This window comes from Syngnathoides biaculeatus, chromosome 10, assembly GCF_019802595.1.
Source record: "Syngnathoides biaculeatus isolate LvHL_M chromosome 10, ASM1980259v1, whole genome shotgun sequence".
NCBI lineage: Eukaryota > Metazoa > Chordata > Actinopteri > Syngnathiformes > Syngnathidae > Syngnathoides > Syngnathoides biaculeatus.
In genome coordinates this window covers 27,965,439-27,982,325 of record NC_084649.1, presented here as the reverse complement: position 1 = coordinate 27,982,325, position 16,887 = coordinate 27,965,439, and the positions used below count along the sequence as shown (strand labels likewise).

At 54.5% G+C, this 16,887-nt stretch overlaps 3 protein-coding genes across 6 annotated transcripts; 2 read left to right on the top strand and 1 right to left on the bottom strand.

Annotated features, from left to right (window-relative positions):
* The first annotated feature begins 18 nt into the window (after positions 1 to 18).
* khk (ketohexokinase) lies at positions 19 to 4,263 on the top strand. Its single transcript, XM_061832910.1, has 8 exons — positions 19 to 1,092; positions 1,184 to 1,300; positions 1,607 to 1,741; positions 2,956 to 3,028; positions 3,104 to 3,250; positions 3,389 to 3,477; positions 3,902 to 4,059; positions 4,129 to 4,263. The coding sequence occupies exons 1-8, from the start codon at positions 980 to 982 to the stop codon at positions 4,239 to 4,241; spliced, it is 945 nt and encodes a 314-aa protein (XP_061688894.1). The 5' UTR covers positions 19 to 979; the 3' UTR covers positions 4,242 to 4,263.
* Positions 4,237 to 9,132, bottom strand: pltp (phospholipid transfer protein). Of its 4 annotated transcripts, none has more exons than XM_061832903.1 (16): positions 9,002 to 9,132; positions 8,274 to 8,445; positions 7,221 to 7,443; positions 7,017 to 7,116; positions 6,818 to 6,946; positions 6,595 to 6,750; positions 6,461 to 6,524; positions 6,160 to 6,315; positions 5,924 to 6,100; positions 5,780 to 5,839; positions 5,273 to 5,437; positions 5,146 to 5,213; positions 5,026 to 5,068; positions 4,605 to 4,668; positions 4,466 to 4,542; positions 4,237 to 4,407 (listed from the first exon to the last, which is right to left on the bottom strand). In XM_061832903.1, the coding sequence occupies exons 1-16, from the start codon at positions 9,052 to 9,054 to the stop codon at positions 4,327 to 4,329; spliced, it is 1,788 nt and encodes a 595-aa protein (XP_061688887.1). In that variant the 5' UTR covers positions 9,055 to 9,132; the 3' UTR covers positions 4,237 to 4,326. The 4 variants fall into 4 exon arrangements, 3 of the variants coding, with proteins under 3 accessions (XP_061688887.1, XP_061688888.1, XP_061688889.1); XM_061832904.1 differs by having other exon boundaries at positions 5,297 to 5,437; XM_061832905.1 differs by lacking the exon at positions 9,002 to 9,132 and having other exon boundaries at positions 8,258 to 8,833.
* On the top strand, positions 9,082 to 16,713 carry ddx27 (DEAD (Asp-Glu-Ala-Asp) box polypeptide 27). Its single transcript, XM_061832902.1, has 21 exons — positions 9,082 to 9,221; positions 10,013 to 10,168; positions 10,345 to 10,404; positions 10,475 to 10,628; positions 10,693 to 10,754; positions 10,820 to 10,903; positions 11,777 to 11,882; positions 11,942 to 12,115; positions 12,205 to 12,355; positions 12,416 to 12,515; positions 13,442 to 13,583; positions 13,657 to 13,810; positions 14,071 to 14,152; positions 14,228 to 14,405; positions 14,474 to 14,580; positions 14,744 to 14,837; positions 14,903 to 14,997; positions 15,068 to 15,188; positions 15,284 to 15,386; positions 16,421 to 16,480; positions 16,567 to 16,713. Exons 1-21 carry the CDS (start codon positions 9,138 to 9,140, stop codon positions 16,580 to 16,582), a joined length of 2,283 nt encoding a protein of 760 aa, XP_061688886.1. The 5' UTR covers positions 9,082 to 9,137; the 3' UTR covers positions 16,583 to 16,713.
* Positions 16,714 to 16,887: the final 174 nt, after the last annotated feature.

Genomic DNA, 16,887 nt, shown 5'->3' with positions numbered 1-16,887 from the left:
CAAGCAAACTTTTAGTTCTCGTACAGACGAAGAGGTGGAAAGTGGGTTCTCTGAACCAAGAATTGAATGTTGGGAGATGGGGAGAAAGCTTGTTTAGTGTGTGTCCAAGATCGCAGCTGTTGGGGGAGGCTTTAAATGATTTTACCACGAAGGAGATGTGACGAGAAATAGACGATGATGAACCGGAATGTCTCGGAGGTGGCAAAAGTATCAGCACGATGAGGCTGAAATGGGAAATTGGATCGCGTGTGCCCCACAGGGAGGGCGTGACCGAGAGAAATTCTGGTAGGAACTAAATCGAGTGGTTCTGAGTATCCCGGACAAAGAATTGGGATTGGTGCAACTTGGAAACTGGGAAGGGCAAGTACGGCGTCCGGGACAGGACACGGATGAGGCCCCCCTGATGGATAGGCCCAACCCCCCCCTTGGACCAGATGGCGGGATGAAAATCAGCCCAAGTAAAACCCAACATGTCTTGTCTGAGGATGGAGCTGTCGGGGAAGTCCAAAGAGAAGGTTGATGGACGTCGGGAGGCCGGTGGGCCTGACGGGAAGATGCAGGACGTGGGACGGAAGCGGAGGAGGCGCCGCCCGGTCCAGGACAAAGACCAAGTCCAGTTTGGTGGTGACGGGACAAGTACTTAATGAAACACAAACTCATGATTTTTGGATGATAATCAACATGTTGAAAAGCTCAAGAAGAGCGTGTTGAGTTAACCACTGAACTGAAGCGTTTGACGCCGTTCCCGGGGAGTCGCTTTGGTGGCCACGTTTGGAGCGGGCGACTTAGTACCCCCGTTAGCCCCGGACCGGTCTGAGGTTCTACGCGATGCGCCCTTTCGGTCTCTGGTTTCCTCACCGCGAATCCGCTCGACCTTCCTAGCACAAAAGGGCCAACCGAGTCGTCATGACCCGCTTGCGCGTGCGCTTGACTCGCTGACGAGTTCAAAGTCCACCAAAACAAGTCCGAGGTTGGCGAGATGGAGCGGCGGGTGGACGCAAAGAACCACAAGAAGATTCTGTGTTTGGGGCTGGTCTGTCTGGACATCGTCAGCGTGGTGGACGAATTTCCCCGAGAAGATTCCGACAGCAGGTGGCCCCCGCCGGCAGGCTAATGCTAACGCTAGCGCCTCCGCACCAAGCGTGCACGCGCGGCGATACCAACGTTGACGTTTGTGCCGCAGGTGCGTGTCGCAGCGATGGCAGCGGGGAGGCAACGCGTCCAATTCCTGTACAGTTTTGTCGCTTCTGGGCTCGTCCTGCGCGTTCATGGGCTCGCTCTGCGCCGGACCCGCGGCCAGGTGACCCACCGCCTCATTTCCTGTCTGACCTTTCAACTTTGGAACCTTTAGTCTAGTATATGTCCATTCAACCGTACTTCATGTTCTTTCAAACACACAAAGAAAGAAACGCTCCCCCCCCAAAGTTCTGCGTCGAACCCTTCGGCCTGGCGCACATGTTGTTTGACCTTTGGCCAGGTTACCAGCGCGCACGCACGCACGCACGCACACACACACACACGGGCAAGTGCAGGTCGTCGGCGAGCAGATGGCTGGCGCTTTTATTTTGGAGGGGCGCTCGATGAATTTCCTGCGTTTGTGTGGCAGTTTCCTGGTGGAAGACTTCACGCGTCGGGCCATCGACGTTTCGCGGCTGGTGTGGCAGCCCGCCGGCCAGACCCCCAGCGCGTGCTGCGTGGTTTGCCCGTCCAGCGGTTCTCGCACGGTCCTGCTAGCCGACACGTAAGCGCACGTGCGACCGCCGTCTTGGTTTTTCTCCCCGTGACTTTCAAATGTTCTCTTCCTGCTGATGGCGTCAGATCCATTTCGCTTTCACAACTTGCTTTGGCCAATATTTGCCTTTTCCGATCTTTGCCAGTTTTTGCATTGCAGGGCACGTGGAAGCAAATTATTGGCGCTCACGTTCGCAATTCGATTGCACGTTTGTGGGATTTGGACTGGAAAGCGCCCTCGTTGGTCACGGTCTACTTTTCAGGAACCAACCAAGTTGAATCAATTGCTTCCCTTTGACACTTTTCCCATCCAATGACAATTTCTTTCCGTCCAACGTCGGCTTTCCTGTTTTGTGATGATCGTCGTCACTTTTCATGGATTCTTTTCCCTCAATCACGTCGCAACCGATATTCATCGATTGCTAACTTCTCGCGTCCTTCGAGCTCAAAACGTCCGTTTGCGCGTTCAAGAACCGACAAACGGACATCCTGGCGAAAAACGCAAAGTCGGCCAACGGGAGGTCACGTGACCCACCGCCGAGGTCGCCTCTGGACAGGGAGTGACGTCGCGCTCGACCCGCGGTCGCAAAACAAAAGCAAACGAACGAGTCGGCTTGAAAGCAAATAGCTAGCTCGCGACCATCAGCTTAGCTTATTTTAACTTAGCTTAGCGTAGCTAAGGTTAGCCTAGCAATAGAGGCGAGCTTCCTTCTCCTGAGGCTCTGCAGTGGCCTTCATTTGCTTTGGCTCGCGTTCAAAAATTTCAATCAAAATTATTTCAGATGTTTTACGTGTATTGTACAAATGTTAATTCACAGCAAAATAAAATAATGATTTGATCTTTTATGATTAATTCAATGAAGATGAGCATTTTTTTGGGGCGGGGGGGCGACTACAATTTTTTTTTTTTTTTTTTTTTAAATAATCTGCAGATAATAGAAATGGGAACATTAGTGACACGATGACTTCTTTTGGTTCCTGAAAATAAATGTGAATAAGTTGCAAAAATCCACAAATCATTTCAACATGAAATTGAAAATTTGTCGGCTATTTTCGGGTTAAAAAAACAAAACAAAACAAAGGAAAAGAAACCAAATTAAAGCGAATAACTGGAGAGGAGAATTTGCAGAAACTGAAGGGGGGGGGGGGGGTGTTTCTTCCCTGTGGCGACGATGATGATGATGATGGCCATGTTGTGTGTCATCACTCCATCATCACCGTCAGCAACATCCCGGACGTGACGAGCCAAGACTTCGAGGCGGTGGATTTGAGCGCCTTCAAGTGGATCCACTGGGAGGTGAGCCGGGCCGGAGGGGTCGGAGTCGTCTGGCGCCCCCCCCCCCCCCCCAAGTGACCCCCGCCCGTCCCGCAGGCGCGTAACGCGGACGAGCAGCTGAAGATGATGCAGAGGGTGGAGCGCCACAACGCGGCGTTGCCACGGCAACAGAAGATCACCGTCTCCGTGGAGATCGAGAAGCCCAGGGAGGACCTCTATGGGCTCTTCTCGCACGCCGACGTGGTCAGTGGCCAGTTTCCCAAATACTGCAAAATGAGGCTTGATTTCAAAATGGCCTCGCGCCGGATCGCGTGCCAAAAGCGTTGTTGCGTTATTTTGTTCACGGGAAAATGATGTTCATCGTTTGTGTTTGTTTGTCAGGTGTTCGTGAGCAAAGACGTCGCCTGCCGGCTGGGATTCGACAACCCCCGAGACGCCCTGCGAGGACTCCGGGGCCGCCTCAGGGCCGGGTTCGTGCAATGAGAGGTGAAAAAAAAAAAAACGGTTTTGAAATATGACAATAAGCCACCTCGAGGACAAGTGGGGGGGTGGGGGGTTGGGGCCGCAGGGCAAAAAGCTGGATTCAATCTTAAAAATCGTCCTTTTTCAAAATTCAGGGGGAGGGGGGGGGGGGGTGTCAATATTCCCAAAAGTCGTCAGTTTCCCGTCTTCGTTTTGAGAACGTTTCGATTCAAAACCTAAAAGATGGCAAAAAGTCTTCTTGGGTCAAAACCGTTTTTTTTTTTGTTTTTTTTAACTGACGTGATTACAGTCAGAGTTGAAATAATAAGATTCACATTTGACAAGATGGACTTTGGTGAGAGTAACGTTGTCCTTTAAGAATAAAAAAAAAAAAAAATGCTGAATCTTTTCCGGTATTTTTGGACGTTTCAGCGCCGTCCTGATCTGCCCTTGGGCCGAGAAAGGCGCGGACGCCGCCGACGTCGACGGGACGCTGCTCCATTGCGACGCCTTCCCCCCCGAACGCGTCGTGGACACGCTGGGCGCCGGCGACACCTTCAACGCCGCCGTCATCCACAAGATGGCCGACGGTGAGTCGCACGCGTGGTCGCCGGACGTTTTTTCCGAGCGCGCGGCGTGACCGACGTGTCGCACGGCAGGTTGCGGGTTGCGGGACGCGCTGACTTTCGGCTGCCGGGTGGCGGGCGGCAAGTGCGGTTTCCACGGTTACCACGCCATCGCCGACATACTGAGCGCACTCACGCGAGTCTGACAAGCCAGGGCTCCAAAAGGCTTTATTGACGCCGTCGTCACGTGACCAATAAAGAGCCGTCACGCTGGGAAATGTCCGTCTGCGTTTATTGCGGGGCCGCCGCCGCCGCCGCCATCTCCCTCAGGCCTTTGCTGAAGCGAAGGTTGGCCCCGATCACGATGAAACCCTGCAAGAGGTCACAGGTCAGCCACCGTCAGCGACGTCGCCGGCGCGCCGGAACTCACGTCGTGGTACTCCACCACGTCCTCGACGAGCTCCATCCCGTCGGCCAGGGGGATGCGAACGCCTCGCTTGGTCCAGTCTGAAACGCGAGAACACGTCACGACGCGCCCGTCGCGACCCGCCACGTCGCCGCCGACTTACTGTTGATCAGGGGGACCACCGACATCTGCAACATCGTCTTCAGCGGCGCCTGCAGCGGAATCAGCTGACGGACGGGAAAGCGCCGAAAACCGCGACGGCGAGGTGCCGGAAAAACAGCACATGCGGGGGCGTCAAACACAAGAGGAACTCGCACCCAGCACGGGACAAAGGTCGGACCGGCCCAGAAAAAGCAGACACCCCCCCCCGGTGGGAGTCAAAGACCCAAAAGCAAAGTGCAAACAGATGCGTCAAAAGCAGCACGTGCGAGACGTGGGGGGGGGGGGGGGGACAACAGTATACCCACGTGAGGATAAGCAAGTCAGAAAGTGAATAGATTGGAGTGAGTGAGTGAAAAACAAGTCAGGCGCAAAAAGAAATAGAGCCGAGCAAAAAAAACAGGACAGAACCGAGCAATTCTTACCGCCAGAGATTCCAGCGCCGACCGGTTGGAGAAGATTTTAAACCTGAGCGGGTCAAAGACACATTAACCGGTGCGTTCGGGTCCGCGTTCACGTGAGCGTGCGCGTGCGTGACCAACCACCTGCGCAGGTCCGCCAGCACCGACAGACGTTTTTCTCGGATGGAAACTTTGGCGTTAAATTTGCCTTCCTGGACAAAGACAAAATGTCAGCGTCGTCGACGACTCCGCCTTCGCACGTCCGGCGTACCAAGGTCAAGGTGCTGAGCCGCACCGGCGGTCGGCCGGCCGGCGTCATCGCCACCTCGGCGACGGCCGTCATGACGACGCTGGCGCCGGACGTCCTGATGGTGGTCGCGGGCGGGGCGTTGACGGCCAGTTCCAGCGACACGGGCGAGTCCATCAGCGCCGGATTCTGACAAAAGCGAGTCCGAGTCTCGGTTTTGCGCGACACGGCACGGCGGCGAAATACGTCCGGGACGTCGGCTCAAAGGCGGCCTAACCCGTCAAAAGGGAAACTTGGGAGCAGACGGCGGCGAAAGACGACGCGTGGACAGACCTCAGATCAAAGATCAAAGAAAAAGGAGGTCAATCCTCGAAAACAAACGACGACTTGCAAAAACGCCGGCTGGCGGGCGGGCGGGGGAAACGCGTTTCGGGCTGAAGAAGACGGCCGCAAAAAAACCTCAAACGCACACGAAAATGCTTTGAAAAAGTCACATCGAGCGAAGAGGCGCCGAAGTGGCGCCGTACTCGCCAGCATCATGATGGTCCCGAAGTACGTGGTCCTCAGCAGCATCTCCAGGTCTTTGGGCATCTGCCAAACAAACACAAATCTCGCTCGCTCGCTCGCTCGCTTTCTCTTCTTTTGCTTTTGATTTTGATTTTGCGGCCGCCTCACGTTGTCGTTGGTGAGGTTCATCTGGAAGATTCCCGCCTTGTAGTAGGAGAACAAGCCGCTGTCGAAGAAGTACTCGGACAGCGCCAAGTAGACCATGCGCTCGTAGTCTCGGATGAGCGGTTCCGCCGCCGAGTTGACCAACGTGTCGCGCTCGTCCGCCAGGTGGAAGAACATTCCCTGCCAAGCGCACGCGTGTCACAAAGGCTCACAACGCGGGTCGAGCGCGAGCGTCTCACCCGGAAGTTCATGTCCAGGCTTCGAGACGTCACCAGCGGGTCCTCGGTCAGGGAATAATCGATCCCGATGTAGCTGTCCACCTCCGTCCTCACCGGGATGGTCTCCAGCATGGAGTTGACGTCCGCGAGAGCCGCGTGCCGCAAGGCCGGACAGATCTGCCCCCGCGGCGGCGAGCGAGCGAGCGAGCGAGGGAGGGAGACGGGCGCGCGGTAAAGAGAAACGTTAAACGTGCGAGAGACGCCTTGAAGAAAGGCCATCACGGCAGGTGAGAGAAGCGACACAGACAGCTAACAGACAGACCCGCTTGTTGAGGAGGAAGCGCATGCCGGTGGTGAGGAACTTGGCCAAGAAGTCGTAAACCTTCCTGTGGGGGGGGGATTCCGGAAATGACCACGACGTCACCGTCGACGACGACGACCTAACCGATGGCTGACCCGAGCGTGCCGCCGAACTTGGTCCTCATCTTGGCGATTTTGGTACGGCAGGTGACGTCGTTGATCCGGAGGCGCCCGAGAGGGTCCCGGCCCAGCCCCAGACCCGTGTTGACGTCGACGCCGTCGGCCGACGCCTCGATGTCTCCCGTGTCGGACCTGACGCGCGACCCACGTTAGCGACCCGGCCGTCGGCGCCGCTCGCTTGTCACGAGGCGCTACTCACAAGAACCAGTACAGGAGCCGTCTGCGGAAGCTCAGCGCGATGGACGAGTTCTGGATGTCCAACATCAGACCCTCGTCGGGCAGGAAGCTCAAGTCGGCGTGGGTCAGGTTCAGCTCCGTGATCTTCACGCTGGACCACACGCCAAGCGCTAAGTTACGCCGTAGCGTGACCTCCTCGCATTCTGACTGGCGCTACGTACTCGGTGATGGTGTACTGGAAGCTTCCCTCCTTGCCGCTCATCTCCGGCATGCTGATGTTACTCAGCTCTTCCTCCACAAACTTCAGAGTCTCCCATTTCACTACAGCAAAAAGCAAAAAGCAAAAGCAAAAGCGCTTCGTTTTGTCCGTTGCTGCCAAACTCTCTGGACGCAGAAACAAAAAGAAAGAAAAAGCAGCATCTTACGCATGTCCAGGCCTCTGGCCGTGAAGCGGATCTTGCATCCGGCCGGTTCTTTGGTCGCCGCGACTGACGTCAGTGCGCAGACAAACAGGAAGAGGCGGGGCCACACACAGGAAGTCATCCCTGCGCCAAAATCCACAGCTCGCAGCGGTTGAGAAAGTGCAACGCGCACGAAAGCTGCGGATGTTGCCGTGGAACACTCGCGACCCGGCTCGGAGAAGGTCGCCTCAAAACACACAAACAAGGACTGAACTTTTGCAACCTCACTTGGAAAGCATTCCACGGACCAAAAGGGATGAACAAAGGCCAAGAAACATATCGCCAACAATTAAGCACGCATGTGTTAGAACAAATAAAATGAGTGAAGAGGACGCGCGCGGTCTTCGTTTCTGCTCAAACGTGGAAAATGCGTTGAAACTTCCCAAAAATCTCAGACAAACTCATAGCTCGCACCACCAGGTGGTGCTGGCGAGGTCATATTTGGCAAAATCGGTCACGATTGAGTCATTTTCTAATTATGTTCCATCCATTTCGTTAGCCAAATGCGCTTGAACAATCCAATCCTAACGCGGGCCCTGTCACGAGAAGGCTTCAAAGAGACTTTTGACGACCTCCGACCTCGGTGTCATTAGCGCAGGTACATGACAGACTACTAAATAATCATCTCCCTCGGATGGAAACGGAAGGCCTTGTTGCCACGGCGACCCTGGCTCGAGTAAATCCACCCAACCATCCATTTTCTTAGCCGCCTATCCTCACAAGGATTGCGGGAGTGCTGGAGCCTATCCCAGCTGTAAACGGGCAGGCGGCGGGGTTCACCCTGAACTGGTCAGCAGCCAATCACATCATCCGCACTCACAATTCCCACCTACGGACAATTTAGAGGGTCCGATTCATGTTGCGTGTTTTTTTTTTTTTTTTTTTTGCGCGCCCACCCGGGGAGAACATCCAAACGCTACACAGGAGGGGTCGGGATTCGAATCCCGCTCCCTTGAACTGTGAGGCCGTGTAAAAAAAACAAAAGATAAAACGACACCCACGTCGCAACAGGCTCACGTGTCTATCGCGCGTCTCTCCAGTCCAGTTGAGTCTCGAGCGGAGTGAGCCAAAGTGAAGGTGTGCCAAGTCGCAAGGACCAGGATTCGCTTCGGTTCCGTCCTTGTGGATGTCTCCTGCCCGACGTGTCCCTGTCTTTGTCTCTCCGGGGACTGGACTGACTCCGCCCCCTCTGCGTGGGGCACAAAAAACGGACCGAGGGTCGTTCCCTTACTGACGACGGCAAAACTTTGCCGACTGTGTGTGGCGGCCGTTTGCCATCGCACTCAACTGATCGACAGCTGCAATGCAAAACCAAAACAAAACAAAACATGTATTTGTCACACAAACGAAATTTGTTCTCGTTAAGGCCGAATAGCCTAGTTTGGTTCAACGTTCACATTTTGGAGACGGTGTGCTGTATATTATTTTCGTTTTATGCTTTTGCTCAACAAAGACCAAAAGCGCAAAACTTCTTTTCCATTTTGAATGATCGTAAAGCAAAAAGTCGTTCGGTTTGGGACTCTGACTGTCCCCGCTGGGCGGAGAAAACTTGAACGTGTTCGGGGGGGGGGACCGCCCGCCCGCCCGGTCCGTTTTTCAAGTTCACTTAATCAAGCGCACAGTGCAGTCAAACCGCATTCATTGGTTTTTAATCGTTCACAACATACACAGCGAAAATTACATTTGAATGTCTTGTTGAGTAAAATAGTGCGCCTTCTACGATGAATTATTCATAAACAACAGACCTATTCCGGATCTTGTGGCGGAAGCAGACTTTTCTGACTTCCTGTTTCGTCATCACACGTGGGTACGCGTGTGGTCTCCAATTGTTTGCGGTCGCGTTGCAAGCAAGAATTATTGAAGACGAGTTAGGATTTCGTCATGTTAGAACAACTTGGCCTCATCGGAACCATCCAGGATGATGACCAGAGTCCGGAAGAAGCTGACACCGAGTCCGAACAGGAGGTGAGCGAGGCCGGCTGGGGTGCGACGGTCTGCCCGGGGAACGTGCACTTCCGGGCGGATCAGGGCAGCGCGGAGCTCGGCCCTTCTTGTGTGTCTGTGTGGGGGGGGGGGAGAGTAGCCAGATAAGCGACAGTGACCTTCAAAGGATAATAAGTACATTCAATCACATGATTAATATCCAATAAGTCTTATGATTGCATTGTGGCCATCGTTTTTTGCCACGGAAGTCTTATTTACGTTGACGTGTTTACAAAAAATGGGAATAAAACAATAAGTTCAGAATGACCACCCCTGCTAATTGTAATAATTTGCGCGCTAAAAATGAGCCCGAAGCGTGTTTAACTCGCCTTAACGTCGTTCTGCCAAAAATGATAACCGCACGAAAGAAGCACAATTGTTTTTTTTTTTTTTTTTTTTTTAACTATTTTCATGTTTGCAGGTCTTTCTTGAGTTTCTGTCCTCTGTGCTGTTGTTCTAAAAGCTGTTGCTGGGACGACTTTTACCCATCAAAATGGGTCACATTTGCGTTTTGATATACAGAAGGCATAAAAACGACAACAGCACGTGTACAGTAGTCCATTTTTTCAATAGGCTCAAAGGAGGTTTTCCTCATTTTTTTGAATGATTTTTACCATGCGAACAGAAGAGTTAGCTGACATTTGCGTTGACGTCAATTGTTTGTGGAGCGTTTTTTTTTTTTTTCCCCCCAAGCAAAGATGGAGCAGAAAAGTGGGCACGGCATCACGGGTGGGTTTGTTGTTGAAGTTGTGACGGTCGCGCTCGCCCGCCAGGAGGAAGCCATCGTCCTCAACCGCAAGAAGAAGTTCGGCAGCCAGAAGGCCGGCGCCGGGGACTTCAACGGCCACTTTGTGTTCGGGGAAAGCGACGCGCTGGACCGCGGGGACGACTGGGCCACGGCCGACGTCATGAAGCAGCTCAAGAAGAAGGTCCGACTTTCAGCCTCGCGATATTGCCGTTTGCGCTCGACTTTCAGCAGAACCCGCTTTCACCTCGAGGACGCCGTTTGGACCCAAAAGCGCACTCGTGGCAGTGAGCCAGCAGCCAGGCTAAAAGCTAAGCCCTGATTTTTTTCTGTTTCTTCACGCTTGTCTAACGTGTGCAGAGAAGTCTCACCACTCTGGACCAGAAAATCGAGAAAATCCGTAAGAAGAGGAAAGCGGAGGTAACGGCCCCAGTCGACTTTCCCCTTGGAAGAGCTTCCGCTGAGCTTTTACTTCCCGTCGGCTGCGCAGGAGAAAGCGTCCGCGGGCGAAGCCAGTTCGGCAGGGAACAAACGACCCGGCGAGGAGGAGGAGGAGATGGTGGACGTCAACTCTCGTAAAGATGAGGAAGAGGATGAAGTGGACGAGTTTAATTCTGACGACGAGCAGATTCTCACCAAAGCAGGTCAGGCTTTTATTTTGACGATCTCGGGTTTGGTTGCGTCTGATTTCCCGTTTCCCGCCGGCAGACACGCTGCGGGAAAAGCGACAACGCGGCGGGAGGAAGAGGAAGGCGGACGAGGAGGAAGAGGTGACGTGGGCGTGTCACCGTGGTAACGTGTCATCGTCTTCATGCGTGTGTTTGTGCGGGTTCAGGCGCAGTCGTTCCACGAAGACGCGTCGCACTTTGACGACGAGCTCACCTTTGACGACATGAACCTGTCCAGACCCATCCTGAAGGTACCGACCGTTGTGATCCTGCCGAGACCGCCGTTGGCCAAATGAGGCTTGTTGCTCAGTTTCGCTGCTTTGCGAGCAAACCCTCGCTGAGCGAGCAGTCGACGAGACGAATTCTTTTTTTTTTTTCCACGACGTCGTCACCTTCTCCTTCGGGCTTTTCGTGTTCGGTCGGGTCGGCCACAGCGTCGTGGTCCTGCCCTTTTGTCCTCCCTCCCTCCCTCCTGACATCCCCCGACCTTCTTTCGGGTCTTCCTCCGATATACTTTTTCTCTCCCCTCCAAACCATCCAAGTCTGTCTTTGACACTTTTTTTCAGCCGACAGCATCCACCGTTTAGTAGGCCGTTTTTTTTTTTTTGTTGCCCCATACACGAGCCGCCACGGATATACGGTATACCGTACTTTTTACTTTTCTCTTCTTCCTGGAGCCTCAGCGTTCCCCCTCCCCCGCACAAACATTCAGTCTGATTTCGGCTGATCTTCATCGCTCCCCTTTCCGGCGCGTGACTCCAGCTTTCAAGTTGTTCCTCCGCCTGCTCCCTGCCGACCTCGACGTCATCTGCAGGCCCAGTCCAGGGGGACTCCATTCTAACCTCCTTCGTCGGTCTATCCGTCCCCACTGCCGCGATCGGCTTTGTCGCGTTCACGGGGATTCCGGTCTCGCCTCTCTGTCAACATCTCCGTGACCACAGCAAACGGGAAGGGGCTCAGGGCTGATCCCTGATATGCAGTCCCACTTCCGTCTCGTACGCCGTTCCGCCGTCCTCATACGCGTCGTTCCCTGCAACTCCAGACCCGCGTGGGGCTACGCTAGCTGCACGCGTCGTTCATTTGGTGGAGTTCCTCCCAAGTCATCCCCGCGGCGCTTCCCGCAGGCGATCGCGGCGTTGGGCTTCAAGCAGCCCACCCCCATCCAGAAGGCCTGCGTTCCCGTGGGGCTCCTGGGCCGAGACCTCTGCGCCTGCGCCGCCACCGGCACAGGTACGTCCGCGCGCCCCCGTCGGCCGCCGCTGCCGTCGTCACGTCCGCGCTCTCCTCAGGAAAGACGGCCGCCTTCATGTTGCCCGTGTTGGAGCGCTTGGTTTACAAGCCCAGAACATCCCAGGTGACCCGGGTGCTGGTTCTGGTCCCCACCCGAGAGCTCGGCATCCAAGTTCACTCGGTGGCGCGGCAGCTGGCCCAGTTCACCTCCATCACCACGTGCCTGGCTGTCGGTATGTCGGTGTTGTGTACCCGCGTTTGCACGTTTTTTTTTTTTCTGTGTGCGGGCCTAAACGCCCCCCCCCGGCCCGCGTCCTCTCAGGCGGCCTGGACCTGAAGTCTCAGGAGGCGGCGCTGAGGGCGGGCCCGGACGTCCTCATCGCCACCCCGGGCCGACTCATCGACCACCTCCACAACACGCCCAGCTTCGAACTCGCTCACATTGAGATCCTCATCCTGGACGAAGCGGACAGGTAGGGCCCCGACCGAGCCCCGCGGAAGGAGCCGGCCAAATGTTTCGCTTTGGTCTTCAGGATGCTGGACGAGTACTTTGAGGAACAGATGAAGGAAATCATCCGGCTGTGTTCCTACAACCGGCAAACCATGTTGTTCTCGGCCACCATGACGGAAGAGGTAAAGTTGACAGCGAGCCGACGTGTCGGGCTTTCCAAATACGAGCCGTTGAACGGTTGTCGTCGAAGATTTTCCAATCAGTTTATTGCTCCACCACCGCGGTCCAAAACTAAAGAAGGACGGAACCAGAAAGTCACTTAGCTTAACGCTAACAAACCATTGAAAATGCCCTTGACTGGCTGATAAAGCGATTGAATAATTTTGGTTTTTGACTATCTGACGCTGAACGATGACGTTTGTTGAAAATTTGTATTTGTGCTCGGTTAAATTGCGTCGATGAGTACAAAGGAGGACGAAAAGACATTTCTCGGGTGTCCGCCAGAAGCCATCGGAAATGTGGACTCGTCAAACCGTAGCGCACTTTTCGACGTCCATCTCGGATGAGCTCGGTTCTGTGGCTTTTTTAACTTTGGTTCTTCGATGCAGCGACGGAGCGCGTTGACGCTTTTCGGAGGTGTTCCCCAGCCCACGTGCGGGCGACGCGCTTCCGACTTCCCGCGTCGGTTTCTGCGCGGGGACATCTTCGGATTCTCGGAATCGTTGGATTGTGTGATGCCGCCGAATCTGGAAATTCTTTGCAATTGCATTTCCGAAACCGCAGTTGTTGCCAAAGCGGTGAACCACCTCGGCCCATCCGTGCTTGTGAACGACCGACCGCTCCTTTTCTAGTCCATCGTGACGCTCACCTGTTTGCAATCCACCTCTTGGCTGGCGGAGTCCTCGACTTTCCGAATCTTTTGCACCTTCCGGCCTCCTCCTTTGAAAATGACGCATTTTCTCGTTGCGTTTACTTGAAAGTCGCAGAGGTTAGGTTGCGGCCCGTTTGAGCGACCTTTCAGGTGTCGCCATTTCACGGGCGTTTGGGACTTGCCGTCGCGGGAATCGCGTCCGTCCGCCCGAGCGTCACACGGCGCCTCCGTCCACAGGTGAAGGACCTGGCGGCCGTCTCGCTCAAGCGGCCCGTCCGGATCTTCGTGAACAGCAACACGGACGTTGCCCCGTACCTGCGGCAGGAGTTCGTGCGCATCCGCGCCAACCGCGAGGGCGACCGTGAGGCGGTGGTGGCGGGTCAGCTTCTGCTTCCGCAGATGTCCGTTTCCTCGTGAGTGGCCACGTCCTGACCGTCACGCTTGTGTCGCAGCCCTTCTCACCAGAACCTTCCAGGACCACGTGATGGTCTTCACGCAGACCAGGAAGCAAGCGCACAGACTGCACATCCTGCTGGGTCTCGTGGGGCTCAAGGTCGGGGAGCTGCACGGGGAACTCAGTCAGAACCAGAGACTGGAGAACCTCAGGTAGGTGAACAGAACCGCAGAGGTTGTGAGCCTTCACTTGATGTGTTTTTTTTTTTTTTTTTTTTTTTTACTTCAAGGGGCCACGTTCCAAGTGGCCGGGATTTCTTTCTTGTTTTTTTTTTTTTGTCTTACGCCAAGCGGACGGGTTCATGCAGCGACGGTGGATTTTGCCAATTGGAAGCAAAATGGGGGGGGGGGGGGGGGGGAGTCGCCCGGCCGCTTAAACGGAACTGGACTCTGACCGGCGGAACTTTGTGCAGGCGTTTTAAGGACGAGCAGATCGACATCCTGGTGGCGACGGACGTCGCGGCCAGAGGCCTGGACATCGACGGCGTCAAAACGGTGAGAGGCTGCGAGAGGACCGCCGGGGGTTGGCGACTTAACCCAGCCGGCGCGCTGCCCGTCCGCCCCCGTCAGGTGATCAACTTCACCATGCCGTCCACGCCCAAGCACTACGTCCACCGCGTGGGCCGCACGGCCAGAGCGGGCCGCTCGGGTCGCTCGGTGTCGCTGGTGGGCGAGTCGGAGAGGAAGACGCTGAAGGAAGTGGTCAAGTCTGCCAAGAACGCCGTGAAGGCTCGCGTGCTTCCTCCAGGTATTGGCGGGCACGGTGGCGAGCGCGCTGGCTGCTCCTCGTGCCAAAGTTGTTTGCGTCTCTTCCAGATGTCGTCCTCAAGTTCAGAGACCTCATTTCCAAACTGGAAAAAGACGTGGAGGCCGTGCTGAGGCTGGAGAGGGAAGAGAGAGAGATGGCGGCCTCCGAGGCCAAGGTGGGTCCGAATTCAGAAGGCGGGAAACGATTCTTGGCGGGCTGAGCCGTTGGGAAGACTTCCTGTGGCTCCGTGAGCGGAACCCCCCCCCCCGCCTGCGACAAAACGTGGGCGCCGCGACCCGAGCCGGGTTTTTTTTTTTTGTTTTTTTTTTACCCTGCAGTTGAGCGTGGCCCAGAAGCGCCTGAACGGCTCCGCCTCTGAGGAAACGCAAAGAGTTTGGTTCCAGACGCAGCAGGAGCGGAAGCGGAGTCGCGGTGAGTCCGACCTGGCGCTCACGGCCCCTTTGTCACGCCGGTGACGGCCCGTTTGTCACGCGCAGTGAACAAGGCCCTGCAGGACTTCGACTTGGCTCTGCGAGGGAAGAAGAAGCGAGACAAGTTTGTGAAGGACGGCAAGAAGAAGAAAGACATGACGGTCGGCGTCTTTGGGCTCGAACGCGCGGCGCCTTAGTGAGCGCGCTCACGTGTGTCTTGGTGCGTCTCAGGCGGAGGAGCGCGCTCACTTCGAGATCCTGAAGGCTCAGATGTTCGCCGAGCGAGCCGCCAAGCGCGAGCGGCGACCCAAGAGAGCCCGGGCCATGCCCGAGGACGAGCCCCCCCCGAAAGGTCGGCGAGAAAACGGGCGCTCTGGGACGCCCGGTGGGCCGCCCGGCCCCTTCTCACCCGCTACTTCTTCTTCTTCTTCTTCTTTGTGCGCGCAGCCAATCAGAAGGCAGGAAAAGGAGGCAAATCGGGCCGCAAGTCTGCCTTCGACAGCGAGTTGACCGACGTCAGCGGCAAAGCCCTCAAACGCTTCAGGGCGGGGTGAGACCTTCCGCCTTGGTCCAGTTTTGTTCTCCGTAGCGTAGGCCGTGCTAATGATCGCTCTTTGTTTTTTTGATTATTTTTTTTTTTTCGCCATTTTGTGGGGGGGGGGGCGGGGGCTGCCATTTTGGAAGCCATGCTGCTGATTTGAAAATTATTATTATTATTATTTATTTTTTTGGTGAAGGAATAATTTGTGCAACCGTAAAGCAACTTCGAGTGCCTTGAAAAGTGGCGCATGTTATTAAAATAGGGGTGGGGTGGGGGCTTTTCATCAATGTGGTGATTACTTTTGGGTTTTTCTTGATGGCAAAAATGGCGGGCAGGCTTCGAGACTTTTTTATTTTATTTAATTTTATTTTTAACTCGTCCACTTGAATGCAGTGGTACATTGACTTATAAAATTCATCCGGTCCAGAAGTCCTTACGTAACCTAACATAAGTAGAATTTTACATGTAAAGAGCTTAATCCGTTCCAAGCCGCCCGAAACACACACAAAGAATAATCGAGAAATTGTTCCTTTATTTACTTTTGGTGTGGGGCGCCCGAAATGCATCGCGGGCCACGGAGGCAAACGCTTGACGGCCGAGAGAAAACAGACGGACGCGATCATATTCAACCAGTTTTTTTTTTTTTTTTTTGGGCAGTAGTAATCAACATTCTCTTTGGGATTGTGATTTGAAAAAGGTCAAACGAGTTTGCTTTGTGAGTAAATCATTTGCAAAATAGTGTATTATCATAAATGAAATTTTTTTTGTTGTTGGTGCACTTGTGCAATCATTTTAAAATGTCAACCACGTGAATGTGATCATGCGGAAAATGTTGAAAGTTTTCGGTTCCGAACTTTGAAAATCCAAACTGGCCGTCTAATTCTGGATTCTGGACTTCCTGCCGATCTCGACTTGATCCCATCTGCTGTGCCCCCCCCCCAACAAATCGTGCGCTGCCGGCGCAAACGTACCAACGTTCGGACCTGGCGAAGAACGACTCCAGATTTCATTTTAATTTCATGTATCTTTTTTTTTTTTTTCAGCCCATCCTTCAAAGACAGGAAACGCCTCGGCCAGGACAGGAAGCGCTCGGGAGGCTCCAGGTACTTTCGTCTCGCTTTTTTTTTTTAATTTTTATTTTTGTCATTTGTGTTTGTCGTCTGTGGCCCCGCTCTCGTGTGTCAATCAGGTTGAAGAGGAAGTGAGCGGCTCCAAACCGGCGTCTGTCTGGTGATTTTTGTCTCCGGATGTGGAAATGCTCCTTTTGAAATAAAGTGCGAAGCGGCACAAGTAGCGAGCGTCAGCATTGATTGACTCGTTCGTTTTCCCCGACGTCGCCGCGACCTCAGCGGCGCTCGTTTGCGCTGGCCTTTCGACAAAGGTTGCCTTTGCCGCTAAACATTTGACACCAATTATCAATTGTCGATTTTGTTTCATCTCCCAACTCGGGCGGATCGATGCTAATGGTCTCGTTTGGCCTTTGAAGTGCGACCGGCTCCTTCTATGGTTG

Bases quoted from the DNA above. Each gene is read 5' to 3' on its own strand.
- khk (XM_061832910.1), top strand. From the start codon at position 980: ATGGAGCGGCGGGTGGACGCAAAGAACCACAAGAAGATTCTGTGTTTG. The intron at 1,093-1,183 runs GTGGCCCCCGCC...TTTGTGCCGCAG, and splicing joins CGAGAAGATTCCGACAGCAG to GTGCGTGTCGCAGCGATGGC. The intron at 3,478-3,901 runs GTTCGTGCAATG...TGGACGTTTCAG, and splicing joins CGGGGCCGCCTCAGGGCCGG to CGCCGTCCTGATCTGCCCTT.
- pltp (XM_061832903.1), bottom strand. From the start codon at position 9,054: ATGACGAAACAGGAAGTCAGAAAAGTCTGCTTCCGCCACAAGATCCGG. The intron at 8,446-9,001 runs GTCTGTTGTTTA...TGCCCCACGCAG, and splicing joins CGCCACAAGATCCGGAATAG to AGGGGGCGGAGTCAGTCCAG. The intron at 4,543-4,604 runs GTAAGTCGGCGG...CTCGCGTTTCAG, and splicing joins GGTGGTCCCCCTGATCAACA to ACTGGACCAAGCGAGGCGTT.
- ddx27 (XM_061832902.1), top strand. From the start codon at position 9,138: ATGTTAGAACAACTTGGCCTCATCGGAACCATCCAGGATGATGACCAG. The intron at 10,629-10,692 runs GTCAGGCTTTTA...TCCCGCCGGCAG, and splicing joins GCAGATTCTCACCAAAGCAG to ACACGCTGCGGGAAAAGCGA. The intron at 11,883-11,941 runs GTACGTCCGCGC...CGCTCTCCTCAG, and splicing joins CTGCGCCGCCACCGGCACAG to GAAAGACGGCCGCCTTCATG.